The 19387-nt window shown below is 37.1% G+C and overlaps 1 protein-coding gene across 1 annotated transcript; it reads left to right on the top strand.

Annotated features, from left to right (window-relative positions):
* Window positions 1-17860, top strand: sez6l2 (seizure related 6 homolog (mouse)-like 2). Its single transcript, XM_079812550.1, has 19 exons — window positions 1-424; window positions 1940-2018; window positions 2135-2263; window positions 2347-2568; window positions 2735-2871; window positions 3091-3283; window positions 4040-4225; window positions 4349-4532; window positions 7607-7770; window positions 8082-8276; window positions 9153-9291; window positions 9374-9570; window positions 9655-9849; window positions 10400-10594; window positions 13580-13771; window positions 13853-13891; window positions 13996-14113; window positions 14535-14646; window positions 16631-17860. The coding sequence occupies exons 2-19, from the start codon at window positions 1961-1963 to the stop codon at window positions 16658-16660; spliced, it is 2685 nt and encodes an 894-aa protein (XP_079668676.1). The 5' UTR covers window positions 1-424; window positions 1940-1960; the 3' UTR covers window positions 16661-17860.
* The last annotated feature ends 1527 nt before the right edge of the window (window positions 17861-19387 follow it).

The following is a 19387-nucleotide window of genomic DNA, read 5'->3' as shown; positions in this document are numbered from 1 at the left end:
GACAGTCAACGCGCCAACCATACGGGTAGGAACTGCCATCTATTCCTGTTCCACTCACCTGCTATCCTTAGGCCTGCAAATAAACGAATGAAAAAATACAATCAAGAACGGAGGCAAACTGTTTTTTCCCCCTTGAATCGAAACCGTCACTGTCTTCTCCGAGGGCTCGGATGGAACACCCGTATTTGACAACAGCTGGGCCAGGAGCGTTCAAATGATTATTTAAAACCCGCGCAGCGCCAGTTGTGGTATTCTGGAGGGGGTGGAGGAGCGAGACACGGAGCATCGCGCTAGAAACGCAGCAGCGAGAGCGGTGCTAGAGAAAAACACACACACACGAAATATTCAAAGAATCACCAGAACAAGGGAAGAAACCTAGTTGGATTCATTCTGCCGAATAAAAACCAGAAACTGCGTATTGCGGGTGCGTATATGTTCTGTTTCCCTCTGACAGACAGTGGTGTTTTCGCGAGCTTGTTATGTCGCGCGACAGCCAGATACATAAAGATGCAATGGATGCTGAAATCATTGTAAACCATTAATATTTATCCAGTATTGCTTTTCGTTAGAACAAAATACAGGGTTTGTTTCAGTCTAGACGGCTCGCTAATGTTTTTTTTGGGGGAATTGGGCGTCTTGCGTCATAGGAAAGGATAAGAGATGTTTTTGAAGCAGATAAGGGGAAGAGCGTCGGAATAAATTATCTGAACGCTCTGCCCGCAGTGTCAGCAACATCTTCTGCCCGCATATTTGATCGTGGACTATCATTTCTGTTGGCGTGGGTATTAATTATGAGCCTCAAAATGTTTTCATCGTCATCTTGTTGTCAGTTGCATTATGAACCCTATTTTTTAATCAGCACCGGTGTGTGCGGTAAATACTAAATGAGGCTCGTGGTGGTGAGTGCTGGGCCACTGGCAGCCCAAACCTGCCCTCTGTTACCTGCCTCTCGTGTTGGCGGTGACATCATTGATCACTGAACGTGGGCACGTCAGGGGCCATATGTCTCGTGCACTGTCAGGCCTCGAGGGCCACGGTGGGGCCATGATAAATGGAAAAAGCACCAATGACTTTGAGGGAAGATTTTACGAGATGACGCATTTCTGCAGTTTGTTTATTTTAAACCTCTTAAGAAACTGCAGTTTTTTTTTTGTGCGACATATCATCATTAATTATTTTAAATCTCAGTCACAAAAACCCTATTCACAAAACTAACTGTGCTTTAGTTTATGTGATAGTTATGAACCATGATTTTAATAGTGAGCATATAATTGGAAAGAAACCGCTAATGGATGACTAATGTTCTTGAAAGTTTCTTATGCTCACCAAAGATTCATTTATTTGATTAAAATTTAATAAATCGGTAATATTGTGAAATATTATTACAATTTAAAATAACTTATATATATATATATATATATATATATATATATATATATATATATATATATATATATATATATATATATATATATATGTAATTTGTTCATGTGATGCTAAGCTGAATTTTTTAACTTAAGTGTCACATGATCCTTTAGAAATCATTCGAATATGATGTTTTGCTGCTCAATAACCATTTATTATTATTATCAATGTTGAAAAAAGTTATACTGCTTAATAGTTCTGTGGAAACTGTGATTACATTTCTCAGGATACTTTGATGAATAGAACGTTCAAAAGAGCAGCATTTATTTGAAATAGAAATCTATATAACATTGCAAATCATCGTCATTATTTTTGGTACATTTTCACAGAAGAGTCAAAGACTGTCATTCTATTTATTTGTATGTATAATGACTTTTAGGAGTACACTAGCATATAGAAGACTTCAAACAGACAGGAAATAAAAGTCTCAAAACTCCTTTTGATTTCATGGGTTCAAACAGTCTTCTTCTATACCTCTTACTGTTTCTTTTTCCTCTCTTTTGCTTGCACACAGGCTGTCCTCTCATATTAAATAATGGTGTCCACAGTTTTTGCTGTGACACTGTCTGTCACACTGCTGCACCTGACTTCAGGTAATGTGCACATGCTTGTGTGAGTGTGCTTTTGTATGCTTAACTATTCACGCAAGGTGAATGTACATAATATATGCTTAAGGAAACTAAGTCTGATAGTTCTGTGGTCTTTTCAGGTGCATCTTTAGGGATGTCAGACACTGAGGCTCCTCCCACTGTGACCTCTAGTCCCCGCCCCTTGGGAGAACTCATCCATGCTGCACTTCTGAGTAAGGAGTACCTGGGCCACACCCCTAATAGCAGAGGTCAGTCTTTCCTAAATATAATAACGAACCAGTTCAACGTCATCACAATTTGAATGAATCTAAATCTGTGATTTAACTCACAGGTACAACTACTAATCCGACCCAGGCCATCCCGTCCATCAGAGAATCAGAACCCGCCTCCACAGTGATGTCACCAGGAATCCTCACTACAGCAGTGACCTCATCGGCTGCACCTCATGCAGGCCAGTCAGGTTTTGGGAGTGCTGTGACATCACCGCCAGCTGAAGAAGAGACCACAACTACACTAATTACTACAACAACAATAACAACAGTGCACACACCAGGTACATTAACCAACAATGCCGCATAACAGTTCAAGACATACAAATCATTTTCAATATGAAGCTCTAAACTTCACAGATTATGCCCCTCAACAGGTCTTGGACCATAAATGATTTCTAAATCAATATTTTAAGTTGTCTTGAAAACTTTTAAACTGTCTCTCTCAAGTTCAGTGCAATGCCAGCCTGTCAGGAATGGAAGGAATAGTCGAGTCCCCTGATCTGCTCTCGCCCTCATCTCCCTTTTCCCCACTGGAGTGCACCTACAGCATCAGCGTGTATCCAGGCTATGGGGTTGAGATACAGGTGTGATAGTCTCACAGTTACCAAGGTTTCCATTGTAACCTCATTTAGCCTCTCTCTGGGTCACTATGGTTACTGTCTGCTAACATAAGCTGATGCATCTTGTTGGCATTTGCATGGGCGATGTCACGTAAATGAGTTCTAGAATCTTTGCTCTTGATACAATCTTGGGGAATGATATCATTAGCTGTTGTTATGGTAACACCACTGTCTGTCTTGAAGGTAAAGAAAGTAAACTTGTCCAAGGAGGAGTCACTTACCATTCTGGAGCTGGGTGGGACAACTCCAGAGCTTTTGGCCAATGAGACGCTCATGAGCGAAGGTCAGGTGATTCGCAGCTCAACCAACCAAGTGCAGATCCACTATAAGAGCCTGAAGCAAGCCAATCATGGTGTTTTCAGCTTTCATTATCAAGGTACGGTTTTATTTTAACTACTGTTTAAAAGATTTTTATGTTTTAGAAAGAAGTCTCTTGGGCTGCATTTATTATGCTGTATTCACACCATGTCGTAATAGCCGTAGTCCTGAGATGACAAGACATCCTCGGCCTGGAAATAATGCTTATCTGTGGCAACGCTATCAATGCTTAAATTAATCTGCAGCGGTCAGGTGGTACAGCGTACAGTTGTAATTATCATTTCTACAAGGAGGACATGGGTACTTTTTACAAGTTGGAATCTCGTAATGACGACAAGGCATGCCGTGAACACAGCTTTATTTGATCGTAAATACAATAAAAACAATGATATTGTGAAATATTATTACATCTGTCTTAAAATAACTGTTTTCTATTTGAATATGTTTTAAAATGTAATTTATTACTGTGATGTCAAAGCTGAATTTTCAGCATCATTACTCCAGTCTTCAGTGTCACATGATCTTTCAGAAATCATTCTTTATGATAAGATTAACTAATGGAGCCGTGTTACAGAGATGTTTAGAAACATGTTATCATGTTAATCTTTATCATCTTTAAATATTATAACCATAATTATAACTTTTGATCAATTGAATGCATCCTTGCTCAATAAAAGTTTTAATATCTTTAAAAAAAAATGTATTTCTGACCTTAAAACATTTAAACTGTACAGTAATTGAATTATAATTTGTCAACTGTTTTGACACCTCAGGAATGACAGAATTGTCTTATTGTTTTAAACATCCATTCCAGCGTTCCTCCTGTCCTGCCCGTTCCCCCTCTCCCCTGAGGGCGGTGGAGTGACTGTAACTGACATCCATCCTGGTGGTCAGGCTCACTTCCATTGTGATCCAGGATTTGAGGTCAGAGGTCATGAGGTTGCAACCTGTTTGAACACCACCCGACCCAAATGGAGCACCTCAGAACCCCAGTGTGTGGGTGGGTTGCATTTTTTCCCCCATTCAGCTATTTATATAATTTTTCATTATCTACAGTTGCTTGAAGACACCTCCATTTATTGCCACGTGTATATGCATTCACATGTGTTTTTGTATGTTAAAGCTGTATCTTGTGGAGGATGGATTAGAAATGCTACTGTTGGCCGCATCCTCTCTCCAACCCTCCCCTCTGCAAGTAACCATAGCAGTGGTAGCAACCTGAGCTGTCATTGGCTGCTGGAAGCCAAGGAAGGCCACAGGCTCCACCTTCATTTTGAGAGGGTGGCTCTTGATGAAGACAATGACAAGTAAGAGTTCATGTCTTGCTCACTCATGTTAAAGGGTTAATTCAAAAATGAAAAAAAAAAAATTTATCCCTCACCCTCATGCCGTTCCACACCCATAAGACCTCAGTGAGGCCTGCATAGCCAGCAATGACATTTCCTCTCTCAAGATCCATTAATGTACTAAAAACTAATTTAAATCAGTTCATGTGAGTACAGTGGTTCAATATTAATATTATAAAGTGACGAGAATTAATGAATAAATAAATAACGGCTTATATATTGATGGCCGATTACAAAACATAGCTTCATGAAGCTTCGAACCGTTATGAATCAGCGCGTTGAATCATGATTGAACGCCAAACCGATGAAATCACGTGACTTTGGCGCTCCGAACCGCTGATTCGATGCACTGATTCATAACGCTCTGAAGGCCTCACTGAGCCATCAGATTTCAACAAAAATATCTTAATTTGTGAATTCCGAAGATGAACGGAGGTCGTACGGGTGTGGAACGGCATGAGGGTGAGGAATAAATGACATTATTTTCCTTTTTGGGTGAACTAACCCTTTAAGTTACTTATCTTATATCTCTATTAGTGTTGGTTCAAGAGAGAGTTCAAGAGAGTTTTATTTGTCACATACACAGTTATATACAATATACAGCTGGCAGTGAAATGTGTTTTGGTGTTGTGCGAGTAACACCGAGTCGCCATCGCGCGGCGCCTTCTTGAGTTGGACAGAAAATACAGCATAACATGAGGATAGGTAGTGAGGGGTGAGGAGATGAAAAAAGCAACCCCCAGACTATGCTCCTACGGGAGCACAGTTTGAGAACAGTAAAAAAACATCTCAGCAACATGAGCACACATTACAACATGAAACACGACATGCAACAGGGGAGAGGAGTCGGGGGTTGAGGTGTCCCAGCACAGCCAGGCGTCCTGGTCCTGCAGCCATTTCAGGCGCTGGTCACAGACCCGCTTGTCAGACTGGGGGTACAAAGCGGCGAAGGTGAGAGATGGGTGTGTGCATAAGTGTGTGTGTGTGTCTGCAAAGTTCATTTGCATGTTTGTGTAGGCCTGGAGAGACACGCCTGGCACCGTAATCTCGGTGCTCCAGTCCGCAAGTTGCTGTGGAGACAACCTTGATCAGATCCCAGCCCGAGTCAGCAGGTGGTTGGGGGATGAGTGCAAGAGCGTCTTCCTGCAGTGCTCTTCTGGGGGAGTTATTGTCTCAGCAGCGGCCTTGGCCAAGACCGTGCTGGTTGAGGGAGCCGAAAGCAGATAAGATTGGGATTTGTTTGGTCTGGGAGCGAGTAGCCACAATTTATGATTACTCTCTTAGTTCGTTCTGGTCTCTGAAACCATTTTGCAGAGCAGTGAGCTTTTCCGTGATGATATCCATCTTGCGTTGCAACTCCAATATGTTATCCATGTTGCGGTTAGTAGTCCCAGTTTGAGAGATGACCGCTCTGCCCACTGCTTCAATCATGACGGGCAGCCTTGTGGAGCTTTGAACAGCTGTCACCGCTTCCTGAATTCTTCGATATCCCAGGGCAATGCCTGATCCAATCAGCAGAAACCCTGTTACCATGAAACCAAATAGGTAGATGTCTTCAATGTCCTCTACGGAAAGTGCCGCTAGACACACAACATGCCACCTCTCCCACGCGTCCATCGTGTAGCCAGCAGCAAACGTTCCGGCAGGGCAGTCAGGTTCCCCCGAACCCAAGCTTCTCGTCGAGAAGATGGTGTCAATTGCGTTGAGAGACCAGTTGATCAAATCCATAATTTTTAGTTCGAGAGCAGTGCGTGGAGAGTCTCTCAAGTTTATAATGGGGAAGCCATTTTAAAGGAACACGCCCCTATTTTTTAAAATAGGCTCATTTTCCAACTCCCCAAGAGTTAAACAGTTGAGTTTTACCGTTTTCGAATCCATTCAGCCGATCTCCGCAACTTTTCATTTTCCATCGGTCTTAATACACGATGTAACTACAGAAGAGTCATGTTTTAAATAGGAAAAATATCGAAACTCTTTGGTTTAATTTTTTTAAGCGAGATGCTAAAGGTCTAATCAGATTCAATGATCTATGCTAAGCTATGCTAAAAGTCATTACATATTGTGGCTTTATTACATTGTATTTACATATGTACATTAACAGAAAAATACATGAATAATAACATTATAATTTACTTTATTGTTAAAAAGTTATGGGTCAGTAAGAATTAAAAAATTAATAATAATACTTTGATTTAGCAAGGATGCATTAAATCAGGGGTTCCCAATTCTAGACCTTGCGCCTCCCTGCTCTGCACAGTTTGTATGTCTCACACATAATCATATCATCAGCTCATTAGAAGAGAGCACCATGAACTCGGGTGTGTCCCAATTGCCCCTACGCAGTGTTCACTCCCTGAGCACGGGATATCTGTTGAAGTTCACTTCACTTAAAAAATGCGTTCATTCGCAACACCCTGCAATGTCATCAAACACAGAAGAAACTCACTGCCATGATCTTGATCCTTCCAGAATCATTCCATTCTCTTAACAAAAAGTTGCCAGTCACCGGCAGGGTTTTTGATCGTTTTCACAAAAATGTAATGGTCCATAGAATATTTAGTTGTATGAATATGCAATATATCAAAAGAAAGAGCAGACCCTCTGCTTTTAAACAAAACAATTTTTTTTTTATTCCAGCTTCATGCATTCCTTTTTTATCAACACTTAAATATGGGTAAGTTTCATAAAAAAAGCAACATTTTGAACAAAAAGCTGAGAAAAATCACGATTTTGTCAAAGACTACATCCAGATCAGAAAATTCTGTGTTTGGCGGGGAAAGAGTAAATGTCACCAGTCCCACCGCTGGCCGTTTTGATGCCCTAAGAGCGATCACTTTATGATGCCCGCGGTGGCGGCGGTCTCGAATTTGTAGAGCGGGGGGTTAGAGAGAGCATTATCGTGTGGTGCCCCCCCTGAGCACTTGGTGCCCTACGTGCAGCGCGTAATACACGTGTTGGGAGCGGCGGCACTGAATGTCACACTTTTCTTAATGTCGTTTTCTTTCCTTTTCCATGCTACTCCCCCCCTTTCCTAGGCTGATTGTGCGCAGTGGGAATAGCTCTACAGCTCCGCTCCTCTTCGACTCAGATCTGGATGACGTTCCAGAACGAGGCTTCGTGAGCGAGGGAATGTCTCTCTTTGTGGAACTCACAGCAGATTCCTCCTCCATCCCACTGCTGCTGGCACTCCGCTATGAGGGTAAGACAACCTGTTCAACAAAAGGTTTTATTCACTGTTCAAAAAGAGCCTAAGTATATTTCATCACTATAAGCCAAATAAACCACCGTAAACTTATTTTAAACTTAAACTTAAACTTTTTTACATTTACTGTATATAATTCTTAACAGATGCTTGTCTAAAGAATGAACGTATTGTTGCTTATTGTGATGTCAAACTTATTTTAAGAAAAAAAAGAATCACATTTTTGTACCTTCAAGTCTGGGTTCTAAAAATACTTTCACTCGCACTTAATAACTTTCCATCCTTCCTCTTCTTCCTTTCTCTTTCAGCCTTTGATGGGGAACACTGTTATGAACCTTACCTGCCTCATGGGAATTTCAGCAGCAGCGACATCACCTTCCCACTGGGTACTATAGTAACCTTCTCATGCTCTCCTGGTTTCGTCATGGAGCAGGGATCAGGAGTCATGGAGTGTGTTGACCCCAATGACCCTCACTGGAATGAGAGTGAACCTGTCTGCAAAGGTATGATATCACATATAACCTTATGCTTGCCACATATATCTGTACAGCATATGTACACTACCAATTAAATGTTTGGATCAGTAAGATTTTTATTTCATTTTAAGCAATCAATACTTTTATTCAACAAGGATGCCTTAAATTGATTAAAAGTAACAGTAAAATGTTTAATGCTGTTATCAAATAATTCTAATTGAAATAATTGCTATTCTTTTGAACTTTTTATTCATCAAAGAATCCTGAAAAGAGTGTCTCATGATTCACCAGAGTATTAAGTAGCACAACTGTTTTCAACATTGATAATATTAATAATAAATGTTTCTTGCGCACCAAGCATATTAGAGTGATTTCTGAAGGATCATGTGACGCTGAATACTGGCGTTAGTAACGATAGCTTCAACATCACAGGAATAAATTACATTTTCAAATATATTAAAATAGTTATTTAAATTGTAATAATATTTCAACATCACAGGATGTGGTCTATACAAATACATTTGAATTTCACAATATAACTATTTTACTGTATTTCTGATCAAATAAATGTAGCCTTGGTGACAAAAAACATTACATTCTCACACGACCCCAAACTTTTGAACGGTAATGTATGTCATTCTTTCTCACAAATTCATCTGTTGATCTTCATTAGAACGGTCAATTTAACTAATTAATTAGTGCAATTATATAGAAAATAATCCTTGTAATGTTAAAGTGATTCAAAGTTCATTCAAAGATCATTCTAAGTACATTTAGCAAATTTCTAAACAATCTCAAATTTTACATACTAGGGGTTCAAGGAACTTCATCTCATCTAATCTATCTGGCCTTATAATATGAAAGCTATTCTAATAAGATTGCTCCTCTTTCTCCTCTTCTCAGCTCTGTGTGGCGGGGAGCTCACAGACTCAGTGGGTACAGTGTTGTCTCCTGACTGGCCACAGAGCTACTCTAAAGGGCAGGACTGTGTGTGGCAAATACATGTCAGCGAGGACAAACGCATCGAGTTGGATGTACAAATGTAAGTATATCTATTTGATTGTGCCAGTTTGTGTTTAAATCTATTTATGGTTTAATTCTATTTGCCTCTCTTTTGCTTGCAGTTTGAACATCCGCCATAACGACGTTCTCACTCTATTTGATGGTCATGATCTGATGTCTCATGTGATTGGACAGTACCTGGGCTCAAGAGAGAGGTTCAGGGTTGTATCAGGAGGTTCAGAGGTCACCATTCAGTTTCAGAGCGATCCCGATGACTCTACGTTTATACTGAGCCAAGGCTTCCTCATCCACTACAGAGGTAAATACATCAAAAGGGTTGTGCCTTTTTTATATGGTTTGTGTTATTGCTTACTGCGAAGTCACTTCCTTTCGTTTCTTGCAGAGGTGGAACCAAATGACACATGTCCTGCCCTTCCGCAAATTGAGTTTGGCTGGAGCAGCTCCTCCCACCCATCTCTGGTGAGAGGCAGTGTGTTAACCTATCAGTGTCAGCCTGGTTACGACATCGTTGGCTCTGACATCATCACCTGCCAATGGGATCTCTCCTGGAGCAACAACCCGCCCACATGTGTAAAAAGTGAGCTGAGTTATGTTTGTTTTTTAATGGTTAGGGCTCGTTCACACAGAACCCGTTTTCAATTCCAATTCAGTTCACATTTATTTGAATAGCGCTAAGTTTGTGTCACATTATCAACATACTATTAGCTCTTTGATAACGTAGTCAAGCAAAAGGCAAATCATATTACTGACATTGTAAAGTGTTTACCTCAGTAACTTGAGCAAAGTTGAGTGAGTGGATCTTGAGCTTGTGTGAGTGAGTGGAGGCGAGGCGGGGATAATTTGCATATTCATATTCCATTTATACTAAATCAAGCAAGGGTGTAGAGTTACATTCGAGCTATTTTAAGGCATGAAGAATTTTTTTGAATGTCATTTTGGTGATCAAAGATGAGTTTTAAGGGATACAATTATTGACTACAGGGGACTTTAATAGTTTACTGATAAGTAAAGGATTAAGAGTTATGGCTTTGATTGTTCATCGTTTTGTGGGCAATCATTTGCCGGTTTGATTAATTGATTAATATTGTACACACTGTCTTTTTCTCCTGGCTTTGATGTGCCTTCAGTCCAGCAGTGCCCTGACCCAGGAGAAGTAGTCAATGGAGCACGCTCAGTACATCCGGAGTCTGGTTTTGCTGTGGGAACTGTGGTACGTTTCACATGTAACCAAGGTTATCAGCTGGAAGGCCCGAGTCAGATCTCCTGCCATGGCAGAGACACCGGCATGCCCAAATGGAGCGACCGCAGCCCAAAGTGTGTCTGTGAGTACATTTTAGGAAGGTGTGTGAGGGATTGCGTCTGGTCTGGAAAAAGTAGATTTTCAAAAAATTAAGAAAATCTATTGTGATTGTTTTTTTCCTCGATTCTGTATGGATTTGATTCTGTAGAATTTGAAATGGATTATTATTAATAATAATTATGGTTGTCCAAATTAATGCATGCATGATTAAATGCATTGAATGAAACTAAAATAATAAATAAAAAACAATAAGTCAAAAAATGAATCCTGATTAAAGATCATAATCGGTCTTATTACTAATGGTAAATTATTAAATCATATAGTAGTGTTCAAAGGTTTGGGGTCAGTAAGATTTTTTTTTAAAGAAATGAATACCTTTACTCAGCAAGGATGCATCAAATTGATCAAAAGTAAAGATATTTACTAAATAACTAAAGATTTTTATTTCCAATAAATGCTGTTGTTTTGAACTTTCTGTTCGTCAAATGTTCGAATGTTTCAAGGTTTCCACAAAAATATTAACCAGCACTGATACTGAAGACTGTAATGATGCTGAAAATTCAGCTTTGACATCACAAAAATAAATTACAATTTAAATATATTTAAATAGAAAACAGTCATTTTAGATGGTAACAATATTTCACAATAGTATAGTTTTTACTGTATTTAAAAAAAAAAATGCAGCATTGGTGAGCAGAAGAGACTTGAAGGGGTCATGACATGGATTTTTTTATTATTATTTTAATGTTTCTTGAGGTTCAATAATAATGTTAATAAAAAAATTGTGCACAAAAAACTAAACAAAAACATACATTTTCAACCTTCATTCTTTTGTCTGGAATTATCAATTTTTAAGGGGCTGCTCCTTTAAGGCTATGGTCACTGTTATGATTGGCTTACGTCATTGCATAGGAAATACAATCAACGCCCCCTTCGTTATCGCACGCGAGTAAGTGTTTAAAAAAATGATCCATATAAAGCCGTCATTTACAGATAAAGCATTATGAAATTGTTTACTTAAGGTTCATAATGCAGCTGCTTTCAGATCCAATACAGTTGGCTGCTTCAGCTGTTCACAAAAGTGTCTTTGTGAACTCTCCATTACACTGTACCTCGTTTACAAAAAAATCTATTGACAAATTCTCTGAACAAGCATATAATCCTCCGACATGATCCAGGACTCCATTAAAAATGAACCATCCACTTGTTACTGATGCTGGTATCCTTCTGAAGTCTGTACAGAGATGAAAACGAGCTGTTTAAACAGGACGCGTCAAAGCGAACGTTCCTTTACACTTCTATTTATCCTCTTGCTGGCAGACTCAAGCGCATGGAGTAAACTGAACGGTCGTCTGTATACTGTATCCAGTGTAGACCACGTCAGTGATTATAATGGGTTCTATTTGCTTTTTATGTGACGCTCACATCTGTTTTAGGCAAATGTCAGCCGTCTGAATGGCCATAGGTGGGGCCTATGGTGCAATGATGTAAAACTGTTCGTTGATGTCTTGCTCTGGAGGCAGGCATATGCAAATGGTTTTCCATGTGATGTCACAACTCCCCAAATATCCAAACAAGATGTTTTTGGAGCTTTATTAAAAAATGAGGAGGACGCTCTGAAACTCGTAGGACGCTTTAATGGTACAAATACCTCTTATGTATCAAAGGATCAAGGCAAATTAGATTTCTGGGGCCAGATTTACTAAACAGGGCAAATTAGCGTGAGAGCACAATTCCAAAAAAGTGCAGATAAGAGTGGAAATTTCTGTGCATGATCTACTGACAACACGCAAATTAAAGAACACTGACGCAGCCGGATCATTTCCATAATGACCTCCTCCCGTAAATTTTGCATCTGAAACAGAAACTCCTACAAATGCATATGCAATAAGTTCAGCTGCAAAAATAACTCTGGCCACGTCTTTTCAGTGAAAATTTTTCACTGCGTGTCTTTAATAAATCCTGGCCAGTGTTGGGGAAAGTTACTTTGAAAAGTAATGCATTACAATATTGCGTTACTCCCTTAAAAAGGAACTAATTGAGTTTTTTTATGAAAAGTAATGCGTTACGTTACTTTTGTGTTACTTTTTCTCACCTGGGCTGGGCTTGTTTTTGTTTTTGTTTTGTTTTTATAACAAAAAAGTTATATTTTTGTGCAACGGTAAAGACCTCTTCATACCAAAATTGAAATAATAAGCCCCAGGCTGAGGTAAAAATGCTAATTCACGCATGAACAGTAGAGGGCGCAGCTCTGCTGTGCTGCCATTCTGGATAATGGTAGAATAGGATGCAGGAGAAAAAAAGTTTTACCAATAAAAACTAAAAATCTAGTAATTTTCATCATCAAAGGTCAGCAGCATGACATTGGTAAATTAAATATAAAGGTAGATTATGCATAAATATAGTTGTTTTATTTAACATGCAATTATTGGAGGTTTGCATAGTACTCTGATTTTGCATTTGACTGATTTTAATCATTTTGAGGAGTACAGAATCTTTATTGTGCAAGTGAGATATATATACGCTCACATTTAGTCTGAAACTACAATAACCCTCATGTTTACACACAACGCCTCTGCACTTATTTTTATCAACATGGGGGCAGGAGAGCTGTCAGTCAAATTAATGTGAAAAAGTAGCTCAGATATTTTGTTGTAAATTTGAAAAGTAATGCGTTACTTTACTAGTTACTTGGAAAAAGTAATATTATTACGTAACTCAAGTTACTTGTAATGCGTTACCCCCAACACTGATCCTGACAGTAGTTTTTTAACACCAAAAGAGGGTTTGCATTGGCGCAAGATGTTAGTAAATCTGGCCCCTGATGTCATGACCCCTTTGACAAAATCTTACCGACCCCAAACTTTTGAACGCAACTGTATGCAGGATAAAACTCTACTGATACAGCTAAATGTCTTAGCCCAAGTACCAGTGAAGATTCCTCTCTAATGTACTAACCAATAAATCATCAATCCAACATATTCCCTGCTATATTTCTCCTAAACAGTAAAATATGATCCATGCCCAAACCCGGGCGTGCCAGACAACGGCTACCAGACTCTGTACAAGCACAGTTACCAGGCAGGTGAGACGCTACGTTTCTTCTGCTATGAGGGTTATGAGCTCATTGGGGAAGTCATCATCAACTGTGTCCCAGGACACCCCTCTCAGTGGAATAGCCCACCACCCTTCTGTAAAGGTATGTGAATAGGAACTAGTCCAATACATAGAGTTAACATTTTATCCGAAGAAATTAATAAGTCACATTTGTTGTTTGTAGTGGCCTATGAAGGGCTACTGGACGATCATAAATTGGAGGGTAACGTTGATTATCATTGTATCAGTTATATTCATATTGCTTTGATAATCTGGCCTACTGTGTCATGTAATGATGTCCATGCTATTAACTTTCCCTCTTTTCAGTTTCTCAGTCATTAGAGGCGTCTCATCAAATGCTGAGTGAGAACATTGCATTGGCTATCATCCTGCCAATCATTCTGGTCATACTTCTAATTGGTGGAATCTACATGTACTACACCAAGTAAGTTTGACAGGCTTGAGTTTTTGAATGCTTTTGGTTTGAACATTTGTTTGAACATGAAATCAAAACGGACCCTGTTAAAGTTCTTAATAGATTCCCCCAGTCTTATTTTGATTTATGCAGTTATTATTATTGAGCATTATTTCAGAGAAATGATTCCAATGGAATCTTTCATGATGTCACCAAATAAATACATAAAAGAAAGGTGTGGCTTCTTTCTGGCATAAAATGGCCACTTTCCTAATCCAATTCAATCCAAAATCAATCCTGCTCTAAAATACTTTACCAAAGTAACATGGCTTGCGAGTGCTATTCCATGTAGTCTTTAAAATTCAGTTATTTCATTGATTATTGTCAAAACCTTCTTCACAGCTGCTCCTTATTTAGCTCTTCTGTGCTAACACCTCTCTCGCCGTCTCAGTGTGTGTAGGTGGCAGTGGAAACCGTTGTTCTGGAAGTCTCTTTCTCACACCCACTCTTACAGTCCCATCACAGTGGAGTCTGACTTTAACAACCCTCTCTATGAGGCAGGGGTAAGATGCTCACAAGTGGAATTTGTACTTATTAACTGTTAGGAGGTACAACTCAATACCAAAAGCTTATGCATGTTCATGCATGTTCTCTTTAAGGAATCACAGTCTGTTTGCTATGTTTGATCTCGTATATATTACTTTGGGAAGCCTAAAGTTTATTGTAGCCATTCGGTTTGAATGGTATCATTTAAATGACTCAATGATTCATTTGAGTCTCTGAGCAGAAGTCACAGCACAGCATTCTCTGTCTTATTTTCAGAGGCGGACTGTAGTGAAGTATTTTAACATTCTACTCAAGTACATATTTTAAGTATATGTACTTTATCACTTTTTTTCTTTGGAAAACTTTTCCTTCACTACATTCCAAAGCATAATGTCGTACTTTTTACTGCACTACATTTCATAAATTAAAGTTTTCTTTTTACCTTTAATACTTAATTGCATTAAAAATGTTGTACTTTCTTACTTGAACTCAAGTAAATCTTTAGTATACAGTATAAATCAAAGTATACAGTACTACTTTTTTAATGTAATAAAGTATTAAATGATATTCAATATGAAACGTAGTGCAGTAAAAATTACAATATTATGTTTTGGAATGTTGTGAAGTAAAAGTTTTCCAAAGAAGAACACTGACAAAGTACATATACTTGAAAAATAAAATTACTTTGAAAGTAAAAAATACTTCACTACTGTCCGCCTCTGCTTATTTTATGTGTAGAATATGTATAGTTACACAAACGTTCAAATAGTCAGGTTCAGTAAGATTTTTTTTTTTTTTAAAGAAGTCTCTTATGCTGCATTTATTTGATAAAATTTTGTAAAATATTATTGTAGTTGTTAAAAGTAGTTAAATATTATAAACATTTTTAAAATGTAATTTATTCCTGTGATCAAAGCTGATTTTTCAGCATCATTACTTTAGTCTTCAGTGTCACATGATCCTTCAGAAATCATTCTAATATGATGATTTGATGCTCAAGAATTTTTTTTAAATATTCAATTCAATGTTGAAAACAGTTGTGCTGCTTAATGTTTTTGCGGAAACCAGGATTATTTGATGAATAGAAAGTTCCAGGACAGCATTTATTGAAATTAGTGCTGTCAAAACGATTAATCGTGATTAATCGCATTCATCCATGCATGTATATATTTCATATTTTTTTTAAATATTTATATATAAAATATTTATATATAATAAAAATTATATAAACATAAATGCAGTATATACATGGAAATATTTCTTAAATATATACATGTACGTGTGTGTATTCAAATATACATAATAATGATACTCAGCACACACACACACACACACACACACACACACACACACACACACACACACACACACACACACACACACACACACACACACACACACACACACACACACACACACACACACACACACACACACACACACACACACACACACACACACACACACACACACACACACATATATTATGTAAACACAAACTTTTATTTTGGATGCAATTAATAGTTTGACAGCACTAATTGAAATATTTACTGACATTTTAATCTATTTAATCCTTGCTGAATAAAAGCATTAATTTCTTTAGGCAAGGCAAGTTTATTTATATAGCACATTTCATACACAATGGTAATTCAAAGTACTTTTCATAGAAAAGGAATTAAAATGGTAAAAATAAATCGCAACATATGCATAAGAAATATATTTTTTCTTCTTAAAAAAAACAAAAACAATCTTACTGACCCCAAAATTGTATACAGTAGTGTAGATGCTGTTGTCTGTCATCATGTTTTAGTTTCAGCTATAATTAGGACGTTTTATTTTGTTGTTGTTGTATTTAGTGTTGATATATATCGGTTAATGGTCTCACTCTTAATGAGTTAATTTATTCAGAAACCCTTATTCTTTGGATAAATACTACCATTATAAATTTTCCATCCTATTTGCTGGTAAACTGTGTATGCTTTTTCCTCTCTCTCACTGTAGGACACACGAGAGTATGAGGTGTCCATCTGAGACAGGAGTCTTCAAATGTGGGTGAATGAAAAGGAGAAGAAAAGGAAGGATACTGTTATTTTTCTCTCTCTCTCCACAAGACATTCGTTTGTTTTATTAAATTAATTACAACACATAAATCCCACTTTACACAGTCTCTCTCCTCTCTCTTGGTCGTTTCACTAATGTATGTGCTTAACAAGCGCGTGTGCTTGCAGGTTTATGCAGGTGCCTCGGTTATGTTAGCGTGTGTTTACATATGTGTGTATGTTATTGGCATCAGAGTAATGAAGTACTGACAGTAACAACAAAATTGTTGTAAGTACATATTGTGAATATGATTTCCACAGTCAGGCATGATTTGTAACAGAAGGTTTGGTGCCTTAAGGACTGTAAAGTGGTGAAGGTTTGAACGAGAAAGCGAGATGGGGAGAGAGAGAATGAGAGAGACTTTGACAAGTGAGACAAAGATAAGTACACAAACGTATATAATCCGAAATACAAAAACTATACTCTCATGTTTGTATACAGATACATGGCCACACATTGATTCATATACATACACATGACGAGGAGAACATATTGAATGTAAATATTTTGATTGAATATTGAGTATACAAAACAGATTCAGTGCCAAAATACATCCCATAATGTGACGTCACTTCACGTTTCACTGGTTGCCATAGTATTTCTCGCATTATTATGTAAAAATGAGGACAATGCCAGCATTTCATATTGTTCTTTGCTGTTTCTTAAAAATCTATTTCTGCTTGATGTTGAATGACCATGTTTCAGAGGAGCGGAATGTCCTCTCGCTTACGGCACGCAACGATTGTATATTTTACCGCTTCAGCTTAGGATTCATGATCAATTATACTTACTGTCATTGTTATCAGAGTTGATGTTGTTGCATATGCACTATGTTGAGGAAAATATATACAGAAAAAAAACTGCTTGCTGTGATGCAGTAATCGAACTGAAATGCTTTTTATAAATTGCTATTTTTTTTTTATTTATCTCATGGTTTCTTGTTAAAATGCAGTGAGTTTCGTCTTTTTCACTGTGCCATTACCAGAGCCGATGTTGTGGAGGGCTTTGTTGCATTATAGTATTACTTGATTGTTATTTATTTATCAACATAATATACTTGTCATGAAGACATTTATTTGCTGAGATTTAAGATGAAATAAAAGTCTCTGTTGGATGGTGAACATGTCTTTTAAAAAATACATCTTTATGATTATTAATACTAAATAATACATAATTCTTGCTATTTGCAAATTTATGAATTATATATTAAAAGTTATAAATATGCATATTGTATATAATTAATAATATATCATTTATTTATAATATATCACTTCTTAAAATATAATTAACACATTTGCTAATAGCAAGAAAAAATGTGTACTTTGCATATGTGTACATATATTCCATGCTCCCCATGTGTGTGTGTATATAATTCTACTGTATACTATATGGACAAAAGTATTGAGACACACCACTTAATTTTTGAATTCAGGTGTTTCATTCAGACCATTGCCACCGGTTTATGAAATCAAGCACCTAGCCACGCAGTCCTTATCAAAACCCTATCAAAAACCTTTGGGATGAACTAGAACGGAGATTGCGAGAGAGGCCTTCTCATCCAACTTCGGTGCCTGACCTCAGAAATGCTCTACTGGATGAAATTCCCACAGAAACACTCAGAATCTTGTGGAAGGCCTTCCCGGAAGAGTGGAAGCTGTTATAGCAGCAAAGGGGGGACCAACTCTATATTAACACTCCATAATATTATATATACACACATATATTACACTAATTTACATATTCCACATTCCCAAGAAAAAAAAGAAAAAGGTTTAAAACTTAACAGAAAGTTTGTTACAGAAGAAAACATTGACCTAATAAAATAGACCCCATACGAATGACTGAGTTCAGGCAGCTTCGCTACTCTTCACATCATGTCGATTCTAACATTTCTAAATATTTGGACATCGACAGCTCATGTTCTTTTTGTAAACAAGCAGAGAAGACATTTGCACATCTGTTTTTTGGATGCCCTATTTCCAAAAAATTTTGGTCTGACCTAGGTTCTCATATATTTAATCCTGCCATTGTTACACACTGATTCTACCAATGTTACACAGACATTATTTTTTTATTATGATAATAAAAATAGACCCCTGGAGCATATTGTTAATTTTTGTAATTTTATATAGAGATTCTTCATAAGTAAAAATTGCAATTCCATCCTATCCCCACTCTGAAATTGAATTAAACTCACTTCTTAAATCTCTTTATTATATATATATATATATATATATATATATATATATATATATATATATATATATATATATATATATATATATATATATATATATATATAATAAAGAGATTTAAGAAGTGAGTTTAATTAAATTTCAGAGTATATATATATATATATATATATATATATATATATATATATATATATATATATATATATATATATATATATATATATATATATATATATATATATATATATATATATATATATATATAAACTAAGATTCCTTGAATATTAAGAAATATTTAAAGAAAATAACTAGCTTTACTAGTGTATTAATGTCTGTGTGTTGTATTTTAGTGTCTGTGTCCTTGTCATGTCATTTAACAATTTATGTTTTGGCTAACTTTTATTTGTTAAATCATGTATCGTTTTATGTTGCGTTTGTGTATTTGTTTGTATTCCCCATTGCA

The sequence above is a fragment of the Gobio gobio genome, assembly GCF_949357685.1.
Source record: "Gobio gobio genome assembly, chromosome: 1".
NCBI lineage: Eukaryota > Metazoa > Chordata > Actinopteri > Cypriniformes > Gobionidae > Gobio > Gobio gobio.
The sequence above is the reverse complement of the archived record's forward strand: the minus strand, read 5'-3'. Positions and strand labels throughout refer to the sequence as shown.